The 18,462-nt window shown below is 42.9% G+C and overlaps 1 protein-coding gene across 1 annotated transcript in view; it reads left to right on the forward strand.

Annotated features, from left to right (window-relative positions):
• The window catches only part of nr1d1 (nuclear receptor subfamily 1, group d, member 1), a 10,929-nt gene extending 532 nt beyond the window's left edge, over positions 1-10,397 (forward strand). The window contains exons 2-8 of the mRNA XM_083778885.1: positions 4,898-5,179; positions 5,275-5,363; positions 5,751-5,895; positions 6,158-6,882; positions 7,044-7,229; positions 7,766-7,976; positions 8,424-10,397. Coding sequence (XP_083635011.1) covers positions 4,898-5,179; positions 5,275-5,363; positions 5,751-5,895; positions 6,158-6,882; positions 7,044-7,229; positions 7,766-7,976; positions 8,424-8,644 — 1,859 coding nt within the window. The 3' untranslated portion in view covers positions 8,645-10,397. The remainder of the gene's footprint in view (positions 1-4,897; positions 5,180-5,274; positions 5,364-5,750; positions 5,896-6,157; positions 6,883-7,043; positions 7,230-7,765; positions 7,977-8,423) is intronic.
• The last annotated feature ends 8,065 nt before the right edge of the window (positions 10,398-18,462 follow it).

An 18,462-nucleotide genomic window follows, 5' to 3' on the forward strand; every position in this document is an offset into this window, starting at 1 on the left:
GGTCTGCGTGCTGTGGCTTTGAAGTTGATTATTGAATGGAAAACCTCGTTTAGTTAAACAGGCTACAACTTGCCGGGAAAGCGCATCGCTCTCTAGATGCCAAACAGCACATCCGCATATAACCCAGTTTTCTTTTTGCTTCGCCGGTGCTGTGCGTATAGTCTACTCTATGACATAGGCATATGAAGCGCAGATATTGCATGTCAGTTTCAGTGTGTGACCTGCATTGATGCGCCTTTGGAATTTATGTTAAATGTTGGTGGAGTAGCGGCAGTAGCCTGTAGCTCTATACCAGCTGAGCGTCTTGTGCGTAAAATGCGCTTTAACGCGTAACGAATTTTACGGCAAGCCCCTTAGGCCTTGCATGATGTGTTATTGTGTTGTATCATCATACAATATAGGCTAGCCGGATCACTCTTAAATCTTTGGTAGAGTTGAATGAGACCAGATGGTTGTTGGATAGGTTTGTGCGTAACATAATTAACGTTACGCACACATACGCGTCATTTAGGCAGAATCGGAACGTTGGGGAATTACCAAATTCATGACTCCATGTTTAGCCTAAATTCTGGGGCTGCTTTGCTATACCCTAATTAATACATTAATTGTGTGATGATGGTATATAGGACTATAGCCTATACCAGATGCAAGCATTCGAAGAAATTAGAAGTTACAGACTGCACAAGACTTAAACGTTTTCCGTTCTACCCAAAGACTTTGGTTAAGTCCCGTGGCCGAGTTTGGAAAACTGGGTCATGGCAGCCTTTCTTCTGTGTCAGGTGGTGGACGGGCCAGCGCGCGTGTCCCCGCCAGCACTATAGTTTACGTTCACATGGCCCGGTAAACCGAGCCATGTGCGTTTTGTTTTGTCCGCGGCGTCCAGCCATACATTGACCATTGACCATATACACACAGCACAGCTTGAGCTCATTACATAATCCCATGAGTATATTCACTGTTCTCTGCCACACATGATCCTGTCCTTTCTTCTCTCTCCTCGCGCACTCTCATGACACACTGAATGGATGTCTGAATTATGACAGATATAGGTGCATCCATCTATACTCATTGCAGAATGCAGACCTTACATGATTAATTTTTATATTCTCTGGCCAGCATCACAATATTTTATTTTATCTATAGGTGGTAATGGTATCAGTAAAGTTGATCTTATAGGCGATCGTATCACCCCCCTCCATCCTCGACGCAAGCCATGCTTGCCATCGCCATTTGCTTCTTTGACTGTTTAGGCCGGGAGTGGAGGGTGGTGGTGGTGGGGGGTCCCGTGGCAGCCCATAGGGAGAAAGTGGGACACATTAAGAAACCAATCTAAGGCAGACAATGGCCTCGCAACTCTAGATGTGACTTTGAAAAGGTGTAACTACAATATCCCCACAGGCACTTTTGTAACTGTCAGAGGTATGCTTATACCTTTGAGTCTGCGTGATGAGGCGAGAGCTTTCTGAGAACGGGAGACGTCGTTGCTGACTGACAATAGACAGAGACAAATAGAGAAATGTTAAATGTATTCTATTCAAGAGTTTGTGACAGATGTTTTTCGCAGTGACCTGCATCTGCTGTTGTACAGCCTTCCTACCCCCCCCCAGTACTATTCCAGTTGCCTAGTAGTATTGCAACAGCGTCCTCAGATCTAGGTACCAAGGACAGCGCCACACAGGGAGACATTGCGCGTGCAGGGGATGAATGGAGGAAACGTGAGAACCTTCGGGGGCGGGGCGTACAGCGGAGCCAGTCTCGTTGCCTGTCCTGCTGTTGGGAGGACGCACGTGGCCTGGAACACGTGACGCGAGCCTCTCGTACAAAGAGCCGCCGTGAGGGAGGCGGTCGCTGCAGCAAATAAAACAAGCGTTGCACCGAAAACGTTGACTTATCGAATTCCGAGTCCGGGGAAATTCTCTGATGCCGCCTACCATGTAAAACCCCCATTTAGCACGTTTTAGAGAATATTAATGGGCACAAATATTACTTCAAGGTCGTTGCATCAGGTTAAAGTTGAAGAAAATCTCAGCAATGTTACGTGAAAGAAAGAAAGAAAGAAAAGGGACTAACTTCCAGCCAGCCATGACTGGAGTTCAGTCTCTTGAACTTGACCCCTCTGACCCCCATTAAAATAAATTGATATGTCAACAATTTCAGTGCAACACCAGTTTGTGTTATAGCCTACTAGTCTACTGTGCTGTCCTTTCCGGAACACAACAAAATTGTCATAAAATAGCACTCTCCTCCTCCTTATCAGTATTTCCGCTATAGTTCACTTCAGCCTGAACCAATATCCGAGTTATTGTTGTATTGAAACCTGGCCAATAAGAAGAATGTCATTTTGTCAAGGTGACAGACAGGTCATGCAGGTGACCCACTGTATGTGGATGCCTGTAGAGGGTGGCCTTGACTGGTCAGCAAGATTTATTTATAATACAAAAGCAATCCACCAACAGAAATGTTGTTTTAATCTAGCATTAATTAAACAAATACTAGGGCTATATGCTTTCAGGCCTAAACAATGGCACACAAAAATAATGAGAAACATGAGAGGAGAATGAGACAGAAAGGAAAGAGGAAACAGAGATGTTGAAGGAAATAAAAGAGGAAGGGAGGGAAGGAGAAAGCAGCTTGGTGGTCTGCTGGACAGACAGGACAACAGTGATAGCATGTGTTGCAGTGCAAGGGCTGAGAGGAGGAGCCTCAGAGCACATGCTCTGTTGTGGTGACACCTGACACAGTGACCCTGTGACCCTCTGTGCTTGTCCCTACAACACTTATTATGTAATCATGTTAACTCTGGGGGGCTTGGGCTGGCTGGTTGGTTGGCTACCCGATTGGCTTGCTTATACCTGCTACTAGCGAGATTAACGGATGGATGAAACCTGAAAGCATAAAGCATACATTGGCCTTTAGACTAGACTTGACAATGAGCAAGAGGAAGGCATATTTATCATTGTCTAAAGAATAAAAAAAGTCTGCACACTAATTTATGCTCCCAGACATATATTTACTTTACTTAGAAGTGGTAACGTTTCGGTCCAAAGCCCTTCCTCAGACCTTCATGGCGTATTTTATTTATCATTGTCTCCCTGTCTTATGGCAATGGTGCCGTTTTCAGTGTCCTACAGTGCAAATATTGAATGGGAAATATTTCGATGATTAGCTATACAGAATCTATGTATTTATTGGGTACATCGCTATGAAACAGGACACAGTGGAGTCTCGCAAAAATAAGTCTAAGTCTAGCCCCCTGGGAGAGGAGAGGAGAGGAGAGGAGATGGGTCCATGACTCCACGTGCAGGCCTGGCACGTGCATGGGCACCGTGTCCTTAAAATCAAATCAGCATGTCTCTACCACCTGTCTGTGCAGCACAGACGGAATAATGGACACTGGCTGGCTTCCACACCGACAGCCCTTATATTCTGGTCAGCAGCACCTAAATCATGGAAATAAATATCAGCTATATAAAGACAAGATATGTGTCACTGAGGGGTGGCACTCTTTCTTCATCCATTTGCGGTTTAGCAATTCTGTGCATTTCTGATATACTGATTATAATATAATCAGTAATATCCATTAATGTATTCATGATATTATCATGAATACATTAATGGATATTATCGTTTTAATTTTGTGATACAATGGAACATGGCACCACGGTAGAATTTGCAACAAATTAATTGAGTCTCAAATGTATTGCCATCTTCATCATTTAGCGCATTTTAGTGCTAAATCTAACAGTTTCATGCACTGGAAAGGTTTTCTCCAAGCAGCTGCTCCCTGGAACCACATCCCTGTCAGTTCTGGGTCACCCGTTGAGTCCAAAATGCTTTGGTGCTGGAGCCTATATCCTATATCCTATAGCCTATATAGCCTATATCCCTCACATCATGTGTCATACAATCTTGACAGTAAATCAACATTTTCCAGTTTAGTCAGTGGAGCTGGTCTCCATGGCTAAAGCAGGACTGTCTATAAAACAGGCTGCTGTTGCACATGTGGAATGGTGGGGTAAGGAATCTGGGCGTTAAGGGGTGGAAGAGGTGAAGTTGGGTCATCCATCTTCAGTACAGTAATCATATTGATTAGTTATGCTGTAGGGCAGGGCCACACATGTCAGATTAGCCATCTGTATATTGATTAGTTACATAACTGTGGTTAGTGATAGAAATATTAAAAGCAAAAATAATGCTGATGCTGCCTTAGTGATTTAATCTGAAATTTGTATTAACCAATTTATTGGATAATTTTTTATATGATGTATTTGTTCGTTATTCGTATAAAACCTGGTAACAATTTATTATATAATCTGCATAATTATGTCATTGAAGTGACCTTACGACAGTAGAAGAAACATTTCCAGACAGTAAAAAAGAAAGAAAAACAAAAGCATTCAGTAGTGGCAGTTCTTGGGCCAACATTTCCTAGCAACAAATTCTCATTCCCAGAAGTTCAAACTGAGTGACAGAGAAGTGGAAATAAAGCTCTGGACCCTTTAACCATATAACGCTGTGGCTCTGGTGTCTCTCTCTCTTGCCAGGTGGGCGGAATAATAACTATTATCCATTAACATATACAGAGATATCCTGTTGTATTCTTTGCAATGATTTCGATATAAGCAGTCTGTAGACTGTAATAAGGTCAGGGAACTGCTTGCATGGAATGTAAAGACATGGGGAAGGATCAAGGAATGAGAAAGAGAGACTTTTTTTTTGCTTCAGACATACATTATTTTCCCTCTCCTCTTCACTCCCATCCCCTCCCTTTGCAAAATTCCGAGAAAGTAGAGTTGTTTTGAGTCATCGTCATCACGATGAATGAAAGAACACAAAGAAAATAAATAAAACAAAAATAATAATAATCTCACCCCTCCCATTTTCCTCTCACCTCCAGGCGGTGTGATCTCCTACGTGGGTTCGAGCGCCGGCTCGCCCAGTCGCACCAGTCCCGTCTCCATGTACAGCGACACCTCTGACTCTCAGGCCTTTTTCACCTCGGCCTCTTCCTCGCCGCCCTCCTTCCTCTTCTGCGGCGGAGGATCGGGCTCAGGCTCCGCGGGGGAGGAGGGCTTGTCCTCCTCTTCCTCATCTTCATCCAGTGGCTCCCCGCGGGGGGGCCGAGACGATGGGGCCTCACTCAGGGCCTCTCCCAGCAAGTCTGTGGCCAGTCTCACCAGTAAGTGTTCAGAATCACTCCATCAAACCATTTTGCTTTTGTCAAATTGTGTTGTACAAGCGACTTTTCTCACCACCACTGACATTGTCTTACAGAGCTGAATGGCATGGTGTTGCTGTGTAAGGTGTGCGGTGACGTGGCCTCGGGGTTCCACTATGGAGTCCATGCCTGCGAGGGCTGCAAGGTGAGATGCTACTGAAGAATCACACACACACACACACTGATTTAATTTAAATGATCCGGCAGTCAGTCCACGAGCTGATGCTTCGCCTAGTCAGTCAGTCAGTCAGTTGGTCATTCATCAGTCACTCAGTGCAGTCTGAAATAAGTCAGTCATTCATTAGTCAGTCAGTCAGTCAGTCAGTTGGTCATTCATCAGTCACTCAGTGCAGTCTGAAATAAGTCAGTCAGGAAGTCAGTCGCTGACCTTTTACGCAGTGCGGTCGACAATTTAGACAATTTACAATTCAGGCATTTAGCAGACGCTCTTAATCCAGAGCGACTTACATTTAAGCAAGAACAAAAACACTAGAACCAGTCAGTAACGTGCCTCTTTGGTCTCCACCACCAGGGCTTTTTCCGCCGTAGCATCCAGCAGAACATCCAGTATAAGAAGTGTCTGAAGAATGAGACCTGCATCATCATGAGGATCAATAGGAACCGCTGTCAGCAGTGTCGCTTCAAGAAGTGCCTGTCAGTCGGCATGAGCAGAGATGGTGAATACACACACTGTACACAGCAGTGGCATTCAAAGCTTTTAATTGAAAGTAATGGTATATGCATTATCTGCATAACTCTTAGTGTTACAGACACATAAAGGTCCATTTGGTACCCAACTATCAATCACTTGATAGTTGCCTGTCTCTCTGACACCCATACAAGTCACGTCATCTAGAATTGATATCACACATATAGGAGTTGTTGTACTGGATGGAGGACAGCATTTCTTAAATATTGCCGTTTCTCTCTCTCCTCCAGCCGTGCGCTTCGGTCGCATTCCGAAGCGCGAGAAGCAGAGGATGCTGGCGGAGATGCAGAGTGCCATGATGAACAACATGGTGAACAACCAGCTGCAGAGCGACTTCCAGCTCGCCAGCCTCTCCTCGTCCTCCCCGCCTCTCCACGCCTCCCCGTGCCCCGGCGTCACCCTGGCCCCCCAGCAGCCACAGCACACTGCTGCGCTGCCCCTGGCACCGTCCTGCCCCTCCCCACCGGCCCCGGTGTCCTCCTCCTCCTCCTCCCCTCCTCCTCCTCCTCTCCCGTTCGCTGCCCTGGCCACCCAGAGCCCTCCCCAAGCCCACTCCCCGCCTGCTCCGACCCCCTTCTGCCCCCCCAGCCCGGGGGTGGACTCCACCATCACCGCCATCGCCCGTGCGCACCGCGAGACCTTCCTGTATGCCCATGACAAGCTGGCCACGCCCCCAGCGCCGCAGCAGCACAACGGCGAGCTGGACAGCTGGGGGCCCAACCGCTGCCCCGGCAGTTACCATGCCAACGGCCTGGACAACACCATCTTCCGCCACAACAACAACAGCCTGGTGTCCGGGGGGCGCAACGACAACGGACGCAACAATCCACACAACTACCACAACAACGGGAGGCGGAGCCTGCATAACATCAACCTGACTGGAGGAGAGGGCCCGGGCAGCCACGCCTTCCAGGGGCAGAACTGCCCCATGAAGAACCATTCGGGCATAGTGCTGGTGAGAACATGCAAGCACACTGACATTATGGCATATTCTAGCCCAGTGGTCCTCAAACATTTGTCATTTGTCGTAGTCCAAATATACCAATGTTCTGAGCAGTGAGCATCGATCCTAAACCACCTTCTTCTTCTTCTCTCTCTCTCTCTGTGTGTGTCCAGGCATGTCCTATGAACATGTACCCCCAGGCGGACCCTTCCAAGTCCGCCCAGGACATCTGGGAGGACTTCTCCCTGTCCTTCACCCCGGCCGTCAGGGAGGTGGTGGAGTTTGCCAAGCACATCCCAGGGTTCAGCGCTCTGTCTCAGAACGACCAGGTCACCCTGCTGAAGGCCGGCACCTTCGAGGTACGTACACACAGCACACCTCCAGGAATAGAACCACAGCCTGAGAAAATAGAGTACCGAAGTCCTGACGTCACTCGCTCATCCCCTGGGTCACATCCCCTGACGTCACTCGCTCATCCCCTGGGTCACAGACATTTTTCTCTGTGGAAAATAACATTGGGTCATCTTAGAATCTTCGTGACCCAAGTAGGAAGCGTAAATTATGGCAGACTTCGACGCTCTATAGAAAGACCATTAGAAAGAGTAAAGGTGACATGGGGCGCAGGACACAGGAACACGTTACTGAACATTATGGTAATAAACACTCACACAGAGGCCCATATATTCATTTTTATCATATATTATTTAGACTCAAGTGAAGATTTACGCCCAGTCACCAACATACTCTTGAAAGACATACAACACCACACACACATACAAGCACTCTAGAATGCAAAAATAATAATAATGCTTTTAACTGAATAAAGTAATACATTATTGTTTCCAGAGATCAACCACCACTAAACCCTCTCTCATCCACCCTCGTCCCCCTGCAGGTGCTGATGGTGCGTTTCTCCTCGCTGTTCAACATCCAGGAGCAGACGGTGACCTTCATCTCCGGCGCCACCTACGGGCTGCAGGAGCTGCGTGCCATGGGCATGGGGGAGCTCCTGGGGGCCATGTTTGAGTTCAGCCACAAACTGGCCCTGCTGGAGCTCAGCACGGAGGAGCTGGGACTGTTCACCGCCGTGGTGCTGGTTTCTGCAGGTAGGCAAGGCATGCAGGGATCCGGAGGGATGTGAGGGTGCAAACGTTTATTGAGCTGATCCGTTTCATTGATGATTAGAAATACAATAATAAATATAGGCATGTGTATATGTGTATAGGCATAGGTGATTTTTCACTTTCGTTTTTAAATACAATACACCCCCCAAAAAATGTGAAAATAGCAAATTGATCACATTCCGACATGTACAGTATGCTTGTATATGTGCTATTTTCATTTTTTGTGGCACAACACTGTTGTGTGGCAAAGTATAAAATAGGGCTTAAGTGGTCGATCGATTGGTTGTTATATAACAAGAATAAACGTGCTTCTAGATTATTCTATTCATCCAAAGAGTTACTTGCAACCAAAGAGGGATGGACAGGATAACATGCCTCCATTATTTCGGCATGTACCAGGTTTTTAACCTCTCTCTCTCTCTCTCTCAGACCGGTCTGGTATAGAGAACGTGGCCTCGGTGGAACACCTCCAGGAGAACCTGATCAGAGCTCTGCGCTCGCTGGTCAACAAGACCTCCTCGCCCGGCATCGACAACAACCACCTTCACGGTGACTCCGCCCGTTTCACCAAGCTCCTCCTGAAGCTGCCGGACCTGCGCACGCTCAACAACATGCACTCCGAGAACCTGCTCTCCTTCCGCATCTTCTGATGCCCCATCGCTGCGTGGCCGGGGGCGCTATATAACATCAACTGTGACAGCAATGTCCCACCTGGAAAGAATCCTGCCTTCTTTCCTACCTTCCAACCACATTGGCCTCTGATCATCATTGTCATCATCCCTTCCTGTCTATTGCGTGCCGATGAGGTCATCAAATAGTGTCAAAGTCTGTGCAGGGGAAGAAACAAGATGCTGCTTCGAGGCAATTCTCTTCCCTCCTCACTGGCACCTGAATATTGCATCATCATCATCATCATCATCATCATCATCAAACTGCCACTGTAGAATTTCCTTGAGGCCCGATTATTTCATCATCACTTATTGGCGTGTGGCGACGACATGGGCAACATGTTGCTTGCCACGGTAAAAGCAAGACTTTTTGAATTGTTGCCCGACGTGACTTTTTGCAACGTTGGCCGAGAAGTAACTTATCCCCAGTGCTTTCTGTGTGACAAGCAAGTGACACATTGACTCATTGCCAAACAAAGTTTATGGCAATAAATTATAAACACTATAAACAATTGAACGGCTGGATAAAAGAAGAGCATACAGGCTATGGATCCTGTTTTATTGACCAAGAAGTACAACAAATCAAATCAAATAAAAATAGATTTGACACTTGAAGAAAGGCTAGGAAGATAGGATACTTGTCTTTAAAACTTTAAGGGGGACAAAAAACTGATTTCCCGTTGTCCCTATTTTAACTGACTGGCATCCAAGCCAGCCAATGGGGTTAGGGGAATTTAGTGATGACTGTTTACTTGCAAAGCAAGGACTATATAAAGGACATGGTGTGAGGGTACTTCTGTAGTAAAGGACATGGTGTGAGGGTACTTCTGTAGTAAAGGACATGGTGTGAGGGTACTTCTGTAGTAAAGGACATGGTGTGAGGGTACTTCTGTAGTAAAGGACATGGTGTGAGGGTACTTCTGTAGTAAAGGACATGGTGTGAGGGTACTTCTGTAGTAAAGGACATGGTGTGAGGGTACTTCTGTAGTAAAGGACATGGTGTGAGGGTACTTCTGTAGTAAAGGACATGGTGTGAGGGTACTTCTGTAGTAAAGGACATGGTGTGAGGGTACTTCTGTAGTAAAGGACATGGTGTGAGGGTACTTCTGTAGTAAAGGACATGGTGTGAGGGTACTTCTGTAGTAAAGGACATGGTGTGAGGGTACTTCTGTAGTAATGGTGTGCTTCAAAAGGGGGTAGTAAAACTCTGACTTGAATTTAATTGTACTAAAGTGAGGACACAAATGATACAAGAAGCCTACTTTCCAGGCCACTCAACGCACGCACGCACACACACACACACACAATACCAGCATGAACCCTCGAAGAGATCATTGTGTGTTCATATTGATGCCTCAAAGATCCCATTCTCTCACCATATGCAGTGATACATTATGCATTTGTTTAACACACCCCCCCACACACATACACAGTTCCCATGTACAAATCCATTGTAAAATACCATTGAATACAAAAGATATACTTGAAGAGTTTGGGGAATTGTGTATAAAACATATTTTGTTAATAAAGCCATGACATTTGCTCATGGCGCAAATGTGATTATTCCATAAAATTGTGTGTGGGGCACAATTGTTTAAGGTTTAAACGAACGTACTTAAATTACATTTAAATAACATTACATTTTAAGGAATGAATTCAAATGTCCTGTTTGTCTGTATTTTAAACTGTGTCTTATGTTGTAAAAGGCATTATTATAAATAAAAATTAAAAAAGAAACATCTATCACATTGTCTTGTGTGAACTTCCTCCCTCTGCCTTCCAAAGAAATTGATTTTGGGCACTCTGGTTTGGTATGACTGAAGGTTTCACTCTGGTTTGGTATGACTGAAGGTTTCACTCTGGTTTGGTATGACTGAAGGTTTCACTCTGGTTTGGTATGACTGAAGGTTTCACTCTGGTTGGTTTGGTATGACTGAAGGTTTCACTCTGGTTTGGTATGACTGAAGGTTTCACTCTGGTTTGGTATGACTGAAGGTTTCACTCTGGTTTGGTATGACTGAAGGTTTCACTCTGGTTGGTTTGGTATGACTGAAGGTTTCACTCTGGTTGGTTTGGTATGACTGAAGGTTTCACTCTGGTTTGGTATGACTGAAGGTTTCACTCTGGTTTGGTATGACTGAAGGTTTCACTCTGGTTTGGTATGACTGAAGGTTTCACACTGGTTTGGTATGACTGAAGGTTTCACTCTGGTTTGGTATGACTGAAGGTTTCCAAACTGTCAAACGGAGTCACAAACAAATGGGTTCCACCACGTCTCAAGCCAAATTCAGGCTGTTCCGGTGAATCTAAGGAGCGGGACTCGTCATATGTGTAGACTAAGGGCTGTATTTTGCGTGTCTTAAGTACCAGGTCTTATTACTTAACTTAAGACCTGGAGGCGTGATCAATGCCATTTGGCTATTCTGAGTGGCCAAAGAGCATTGACCACGCCTCCAGGTCTTAAGTTAAGTAATAAGAGCTGGTACTTAAGATACGCAAAATAAGAGTCTACACATATGACGAGTCATACACTTGCTCACATGACACATGCTATTTTGATTAAAAAAAATATATATTGGATTGTAGGTATATTTGAAACATTCAAATGGAATGGCATTTCAAAATATTCAACAGCCTGAGACCAGTGAAGACTGTTCAGACTGTCCTGACTAAGTTTTGGAATGACTGTCTCTGCAGTTTCTGACAAGATGTTGAAAATAGATAAAGAATTTGAAAATGCTTAAAAAGTCATAAAGTTTGAAGACCAGTGGAGCAAAGATTCGGATATACCTGAGAGAAATGCTAAAGGAATTGTCTCCTGTCCAAGCTACAGTAGCCTATTAAATAATTGCAAGAATGTAAACTTGATTTAAAAAGTGCCACCTTGAGGTCAATGAGTCATTGTACGGTTGGATATGTTTTCTGAGAGTATATTGGTCGGAATTTGCAAACGCTAATTTTTTTACGTTTTTACGCGCCACTGTGCCGGGCCTGTAATTCAGCCTGGTAAATGTAGTTGGAGAGACCCTTCGGCAGCATGCTGGAAATAAATTGCCCTCCGGCATCACAGACCCAAATACAAACCAATGAAAGGTGACAGCGATTTAGCCTCTAATTCAGTTTGGTGCAGCCTAATTATATAGGCCTATATAAAAATAAATTAAGCCTGGACTTCCCCGGATTTCCCAATGGTCAGCACGTCCCTATTTTGCTGCACAAACACGTTTTGTGGATAAAAATAACAATGAGAACAGACAGATACAGTTCCTGGATCGTTGCTGCTTGGACCCCTAATAAATAAAAATAAACATATCTTGAACATCCGGCTATTGCCATGGTCGTGCTCACGGAAATAAGTCGGTGCAGGGTGCGGTTAAGCCACAGTATAAAAGCACCACAAAGAACACCATTCATCGTGATATCATTTGATCCTATGGAGATTTAGCTGGCGGTGGGAGGTTACATTTCAAGTCTCATAGCACCCACTATTCTACTCGGAACAGTTGTAATGGATGCAATGAAATAGTAGCCTGCTCCTTCCATGTCCCCATCAACCCTAGCAGCCATTCTGAGGTTATAATAGGCTACCTACCTGCCTAGCATTTGTCGTTTCAACTTGGGAAAGGCTTTGCCACGTAGCATAGTCACTAGTCAGCAGATGTGGGAAATTTAATATTATAAGTGTTTAATTTTATACCACCTAGGACGTGGGTATCAGCAGTTTGTAATTTACCTAATGACCACAGTGAGCGAGGTTTGAAAGTCAACCGTTTTGCTGTGATTGGAAACCTGTGAGAGGTGGTAAGGTGAGCAGGTGGCTGCTTAATTTTGAGCAGCCAAGTTCAAACTAACCCCTTAATTCACTTATTGGCACACAAAACAGTATGATGGACAAGAAGGAAAAAAATCATGATGATGCTCATTGCTCAAAGGATGACTTAACAGAAACCATGTGCTCACTGCTCCACAGAATCTGTTAGGAAATGTGCAATTTCAGTCAGGGTTGAGCCGAGCGTAAAGTAGTCAAATTGAAGAAATGAACTCAAAGATCTGAAGCAGGACATTGATAAAAAGCTTTCTAGTGACTCCAGTTTAGTTTTGTGGGCCTGGAATCGTGTGAAGTTGCTAGAACACTTAGGCTTACAACAATTCGAAACTGAAGGAAGCAGTTCAAAGCACCATTTGAATAGGCTGAGACAATTAACGTGGCAATGAATGATGCAACTGCAGTTATTAAAACAGTGAAAAAGGAAACATTCACAAAGGCAAATCTGTGTTTGAAACTGTGTCTAAGAAACGAATTATTTATTTTATTTAAAAATATATATCTGTAAGAATGGTTAACATTGGGGAGTTTACATCTATAAAATCATTAAATTAATAAAACAGGCTCTGATAGGTAGGGATGTCCCGATCACGTTCTTTTGCTCCCGATCCAATTCCGATCATTTGATTTTGAGTATCTGCCGATACCGATTTTTCCCGATCTGATATTTATATTTTTATAGGACACTTATGCCACAATAGTCACAATATCCAAAAAAACAGACAATATCAGTCTAATATCATGATATGGATATAATATATACTATGGATCGATCATGTGTTTTTGCTCCTGATCCAATTCCGATCATTTGAAAATGACGTTATCGGCCCCGATTTATGATCACGTGATCGGGATAACCCTACTGATAGGTTTCAAGTTGACATATATAGCATAGCAGTCAGAAGGTTGTGTACCCTGAAAGAAAAATGTTTTTTTTTAAGTATCAAAGATGCAATGTAGAAATACGCTGTTACAAGTACAATCCTATAGTATTAAAGATGTACTTGAGCAAAAGTACAAAGGTATTGGCATCTAAAAGTACTCATTGTGCAGAATGTCTCATTTCACAAGTTCAACATTTGAAAATATTAGAGCTATACAATCTCACAATGTGTCTCATCACGACACATTGTGAGATTGGCTATATTCAAATGGCCGAAATGTATAAGGTTTAAGTGGTTATGTATGTTTTGTAAATAATCTAAATCTGCAAAGTAAATATATAGTAGAACTAAGGCTGTCAAATAGTGGAGTCAAAAGTGTAATATTTGCCTCTTAGTGGAGTAGTGGAGTTGGAAATAGAAATATTGAAGAAAGTAAAACATACCCCAATTTTGAGTAAATGTTACTTTACACCACAGGCTTGTTGGATGGGCGTGGTTGTGGTGCTGAATCCAGTAATATATCACGTGGAGAGAGCAGCCAGGCATTGTCTACGAGTTACATAAGAAAATATCTCCCAAATAAACAAAACATTGAAAAACGTCTCGATAAGGACGAGAGCTTGGCTAAAATATCAATATACAGTATTTATGATAAATTTTTATGTTTTCCTCATGCTTCCATCACCGGGGTGCAGCAGTGGGTTTATGAGAAATCAGTTTTCATGGTCACCTCTTTTTGCTGTAAGAAAGCAGCAGATAATAATAGAAAGATACCTGCCTGAGTCCATTTGAAGAATCCTACTGGCATTTTCAGGCTTTTTGTTTTACAGTATGTTGATGAAGCCTGATCTGAAGAAATGGCCAATTCTAGAATTTTATGTTTTTAAAGGATCCCCAAATTGCTAATGTATTTGACAGTGGACCCCCGTTACTGTGCCAGCAAACCCACCAAGAGAAGTAAAGACTTGTCAAACATTTGTCAACATTTTTCAAAACAAACAGAGCTACCAACCAAGCCTTTTCCATTCTTAAGAAATTATTTAACCAAAAAGAGAACTAAAGTGGATGTAAATTAAATATTTCTATTCAATTTCAACATGATTTGTTTCCATAATATGAAAAGTGTCATGATGAAAACAGTATATTCACATTTTAGACCTGCAGCACTTTTCCTCAAGTGTCCTTTCCGTGCAGCAACATTGAATAGGCAACTATGTTGACATTCTTCTCACCACCGATCATTTGTTTTGGACCGGAGACATCATCATTAAAGGGATTGTGACATTAAAAAAAAGGTTTTGGAATTGTTCTTGTTTTTTTTAGGTTTTCTAATCTCAATTGCACCCAAAGAAACATGAACTTTTAACATTCAGTAGACTTTCTGTGATCTGGGGTTTTCTGGCTCAAACGGGTGCTCTGATTTGCCGGCAGTAAGTGACATCACTTACTGCAAATCCCATATATGTCAATGGGATTTGCCAGCAGATGTCACTGTTTCACTGTGTTGCCTGTTTTCATTGTAGCTCAAAAGGCCCAAAAAAACCCAAAGAAAACTTCAGACCACAGAAAATCCACTGAATGTTCAAAGTTCAGGTTTTTTGGGTGTAATTGAGGTCATAAAACCTAAAAGAAAAATAAATGAAAATGAATGTCATAAAAGTAAACCTTTAAGACAACTTTGTTTTAGAGTTCTTATCGGGCCCGAAAATTAAGGCCCGGCCCTAACTGGGCCCTAAATGATCAGGCCCTAGGCCCGGCCCGACTAATTAGCATAGATTTAGCAACTATTATTTTTATTATTCTAAACAAATTCAATATATATATATTTTTTTTTTCATGGAGCCCCAGGCCCGGCCCGGCCCTAGCGATTAGCATACATTTTAGGCCCGGCCCGGCCCTAAAATGTCTGGTCGGGTCGGGTTCGGGCAGAGTTTGAGAACTCTACTTTGTTTGGAAGTAGGACACTTCGTTATGTAACGCCCAGGCTATAACTGCTTTACACGTGATATCGCTTTTATTCAGCATGACCACACCTTTCCAACATTGGCGTTTCTGTGACAATCCATGGCAGTGTTACAAAGTAAATGAGTATATCGATATAATATTTAATGTGTTCATAGGTTTATATTTCCTATACATTCATCAAGATATTCACATGTTTGACAACTTTCCGACTGGGTAAGTAAAGACGGTCGGGTCTGTAATGCCTTGTAACGACATTTGTAATGCATTTTAAAAGGGATAGTTCACCCCCCAAAAATACGTTTTATTCCTATCGATTACTCACTAAGCCAATAATTTCATGACCAGCATGGTTCCCTATGGAGACGCAAAGATCCTCCATTTGTTGTCTATATGGAGACACAAAGAAACTCCTCAAATGATTGGCTTAAGAAAGCAAAAACAAACAGATCCATGAATTCAAGTCTCCATGCGGTGAGTAATCTATATAGGGGGAAAAGTTATTTTGGGGTTCAAGTATCCCTTTAATGTGCTTGAGGCATTATAACACTACACCATAATAACACAACTTATAACATTTATAACATATAGTGCTGGTCAAAATGCACATCTTTAGCGTATCCAAATACCGTGCACATGTACTGCGTGGTGCGTGCCATGCCACACGGAAATAAGTTGGTGTAGGGTGCGGTTCTTTCTTGATTCTTCCAGGAAATAAAACGTCTGGGTTTCCGAGGCTAGGTGCGGTTAAGCCACAGCATAAAGCGTTAGCTTACACAAAGAACACCATTCATCGTGATATCATTTGATCCTATGGAGATTTACCTGGCGGTGCAGAGGGTTACATTTCACCTCTCATGGTTCTACTCATAGAATAGTTATGGATGAAACGAAATAGTAGCCTTGCACCATCCATGTCCCCATCCTCCTGCACCCATTTTGAGGTTTTAAGATCTACCAGGCTGTGTGATTATTAGCCTAGAATCTTTTTTGTGTGTCAACTTGTGAAAGTATACACCACACATTATAGCCAGCCGATGTGGGAACAATAATATTATAAAAGAAATGAGCCCCAAGAGGGCATGGGTTTACAGTGGTTTTAGAACAGCTAAGGGACTTTGTTACAATGTGGAGCAGGGCGCCAAAAAACTCAGATATAATTAGATAAAAAGGCATATAGAGGAGAATAAAGGGTATGTGGGACCCTATAAGGTAGTCCTTTTAGATTTATTATGAAACATTCAGGTCCAAAAGCAACTAGACTCCTGGGAAGATGCCTGTGTAAACAGTTCATAAAATAAAATAAGCAACCCTCCAACTAACCAGTTACTACATGAGCCAAATGAAATAGAAATACTATTTAAAGAATTAGATACTCCATTCCAAACCACCATCAGCAGATGGAAGAACAATAAGAACCGTTCATCACTCACTTGTCCTGCAATCTGAGATACAGAATGAGAACGCAATATGTCACAAGTTATGGTTTAGAATCAGTAAACTAAAGGCCAGTATCACCAGGCAGTGATGGGTTCCCATCAGAATGGTATAGGCAGAAAACTCTCCATTGTGTAACTTTGTGTGTGTGTGTGTGTGTGTGTGTGTGTGTGTGTGTGTGTGTGTGTGTGTGTGTGTGTGTGTACACACACTTGATCATACCAACTACAGTGTCACACAAAAGTATCAAAAGTAGCAGATCCACAAGCTCGAAACGACACATTTTGAACTTCTATAACTAAATCCAGAAAAGTAACAGTTTTGGACAGTTTTTGAGGTTTCCACCCAACAAAGATGATATAAGGCCTCTGAGAAGGAGGTACCATCTCTGCTTTTGTCCTGTACCTCACATCCAAAAGGACTTTTTCTCTATCAATGACTTATGCCGTTATGGAGAATGTGTTTTTCTTACTGTACTGTACATGCCTTCACTGTGAATGAAGAAGTCAAAAACAGAGAACATACTTGTCTTGATTAAGTACAAACTGTTAAAATTAATATTCTAGCTAAGAAAATAGTATCAGTTCTTATTCCAGTCTCTCATAAAACAAATCCATAGCCAAGGATAATAATGAATTCTACATTCCATTTAAAATAGCTAAAAGCAAAATAGGGGGCAGAGGAAGATCAAATGTGTGAGACACAATTATGTACATCGACATGACAAGTATTTGACTTATGTTTTCATAGCACCCAAAATAGGCAACAAAGTCTTATGCACACCTGATAGGCTCTGAGACTGGTGCGTAGGCACTGGCAGGGCTCAATGTATTCAGAAACCTTCTTCAGAGCATCTGATGCCTGAAGAAGGTCTTTGACCGAAACGTTGCCTAATAAAGTGTTCACGTTGCAAGTGCAGACGGTGTGCGGGTCTTTGTGATTTTTTTCTGACGACACCCAAAATGAAAAGCCAGTAACTGCTGGAGACTGTGTGGGTGCATCATGGATGCTGATATTTTCAGTCAGTGAACAAAGATAAGGCTATATTGTGGAAAAGCTAATGCAGCTGTTAGAAATATTCTGGCGAAGATATTTAGTGTGCAGCAAAAACAGGAGGGACCTTATTATTAGAGTTTAAGTGGATAAGATATATTTGAGTGAATATTGAAATATTTACAGACCACCCATACCCTGGCTCCAGCCCTGAATAGCTAACGAAATGAAAATGCATTTATATTTTGGCATTTTTTTGTGTATACTTACTAGGGCTGTCCCCGACTAAGGATTTGTATAGTCGACTGATAGATGAATACATTTGCTGTTAGTCGACTAATAGTCGACTGAGCCTGTGTGGCAATGTGCCACTGCCTGTGACTTGAATCGCACAGTGCGCTGGCCTGATAGACTCCAGAAAAAAAAAAGGGGGTTTTTTTAACAACTGAGAGGCTTGTCATTAGCCAGATTGAGCACAGCAGGTGAGATTGAGATTCTGGAGTCTATCAGGCCAGCGCACTGTGCGATTCAAGTCACAGGCAGTGGCACATTGCCACACAGGCAGACACACTCCACATGCACATTGGAGATTTGAACAGTCAGAATGTTCAAATGTGTTTATGTCCCCCACAGACCTAGTGTAATACAATATTTTTGTATATTTTTGTAAATATTGTATTTTTATATACATTTTTTTT

Source organism: Protomyctophum parallelum (genome assembly GCF_964188405.1).
Source record: "Protomyctophum parallelum genome assembly, chromosome: 13".
NCBI classification, from domain to species: domain Eukaryota; kingdom Metazoa; phylum Chordata; class Actinopteri; order Myctophiformes; family Myctophidae; genus Protomyctophum; species Protomyctophum parallelum.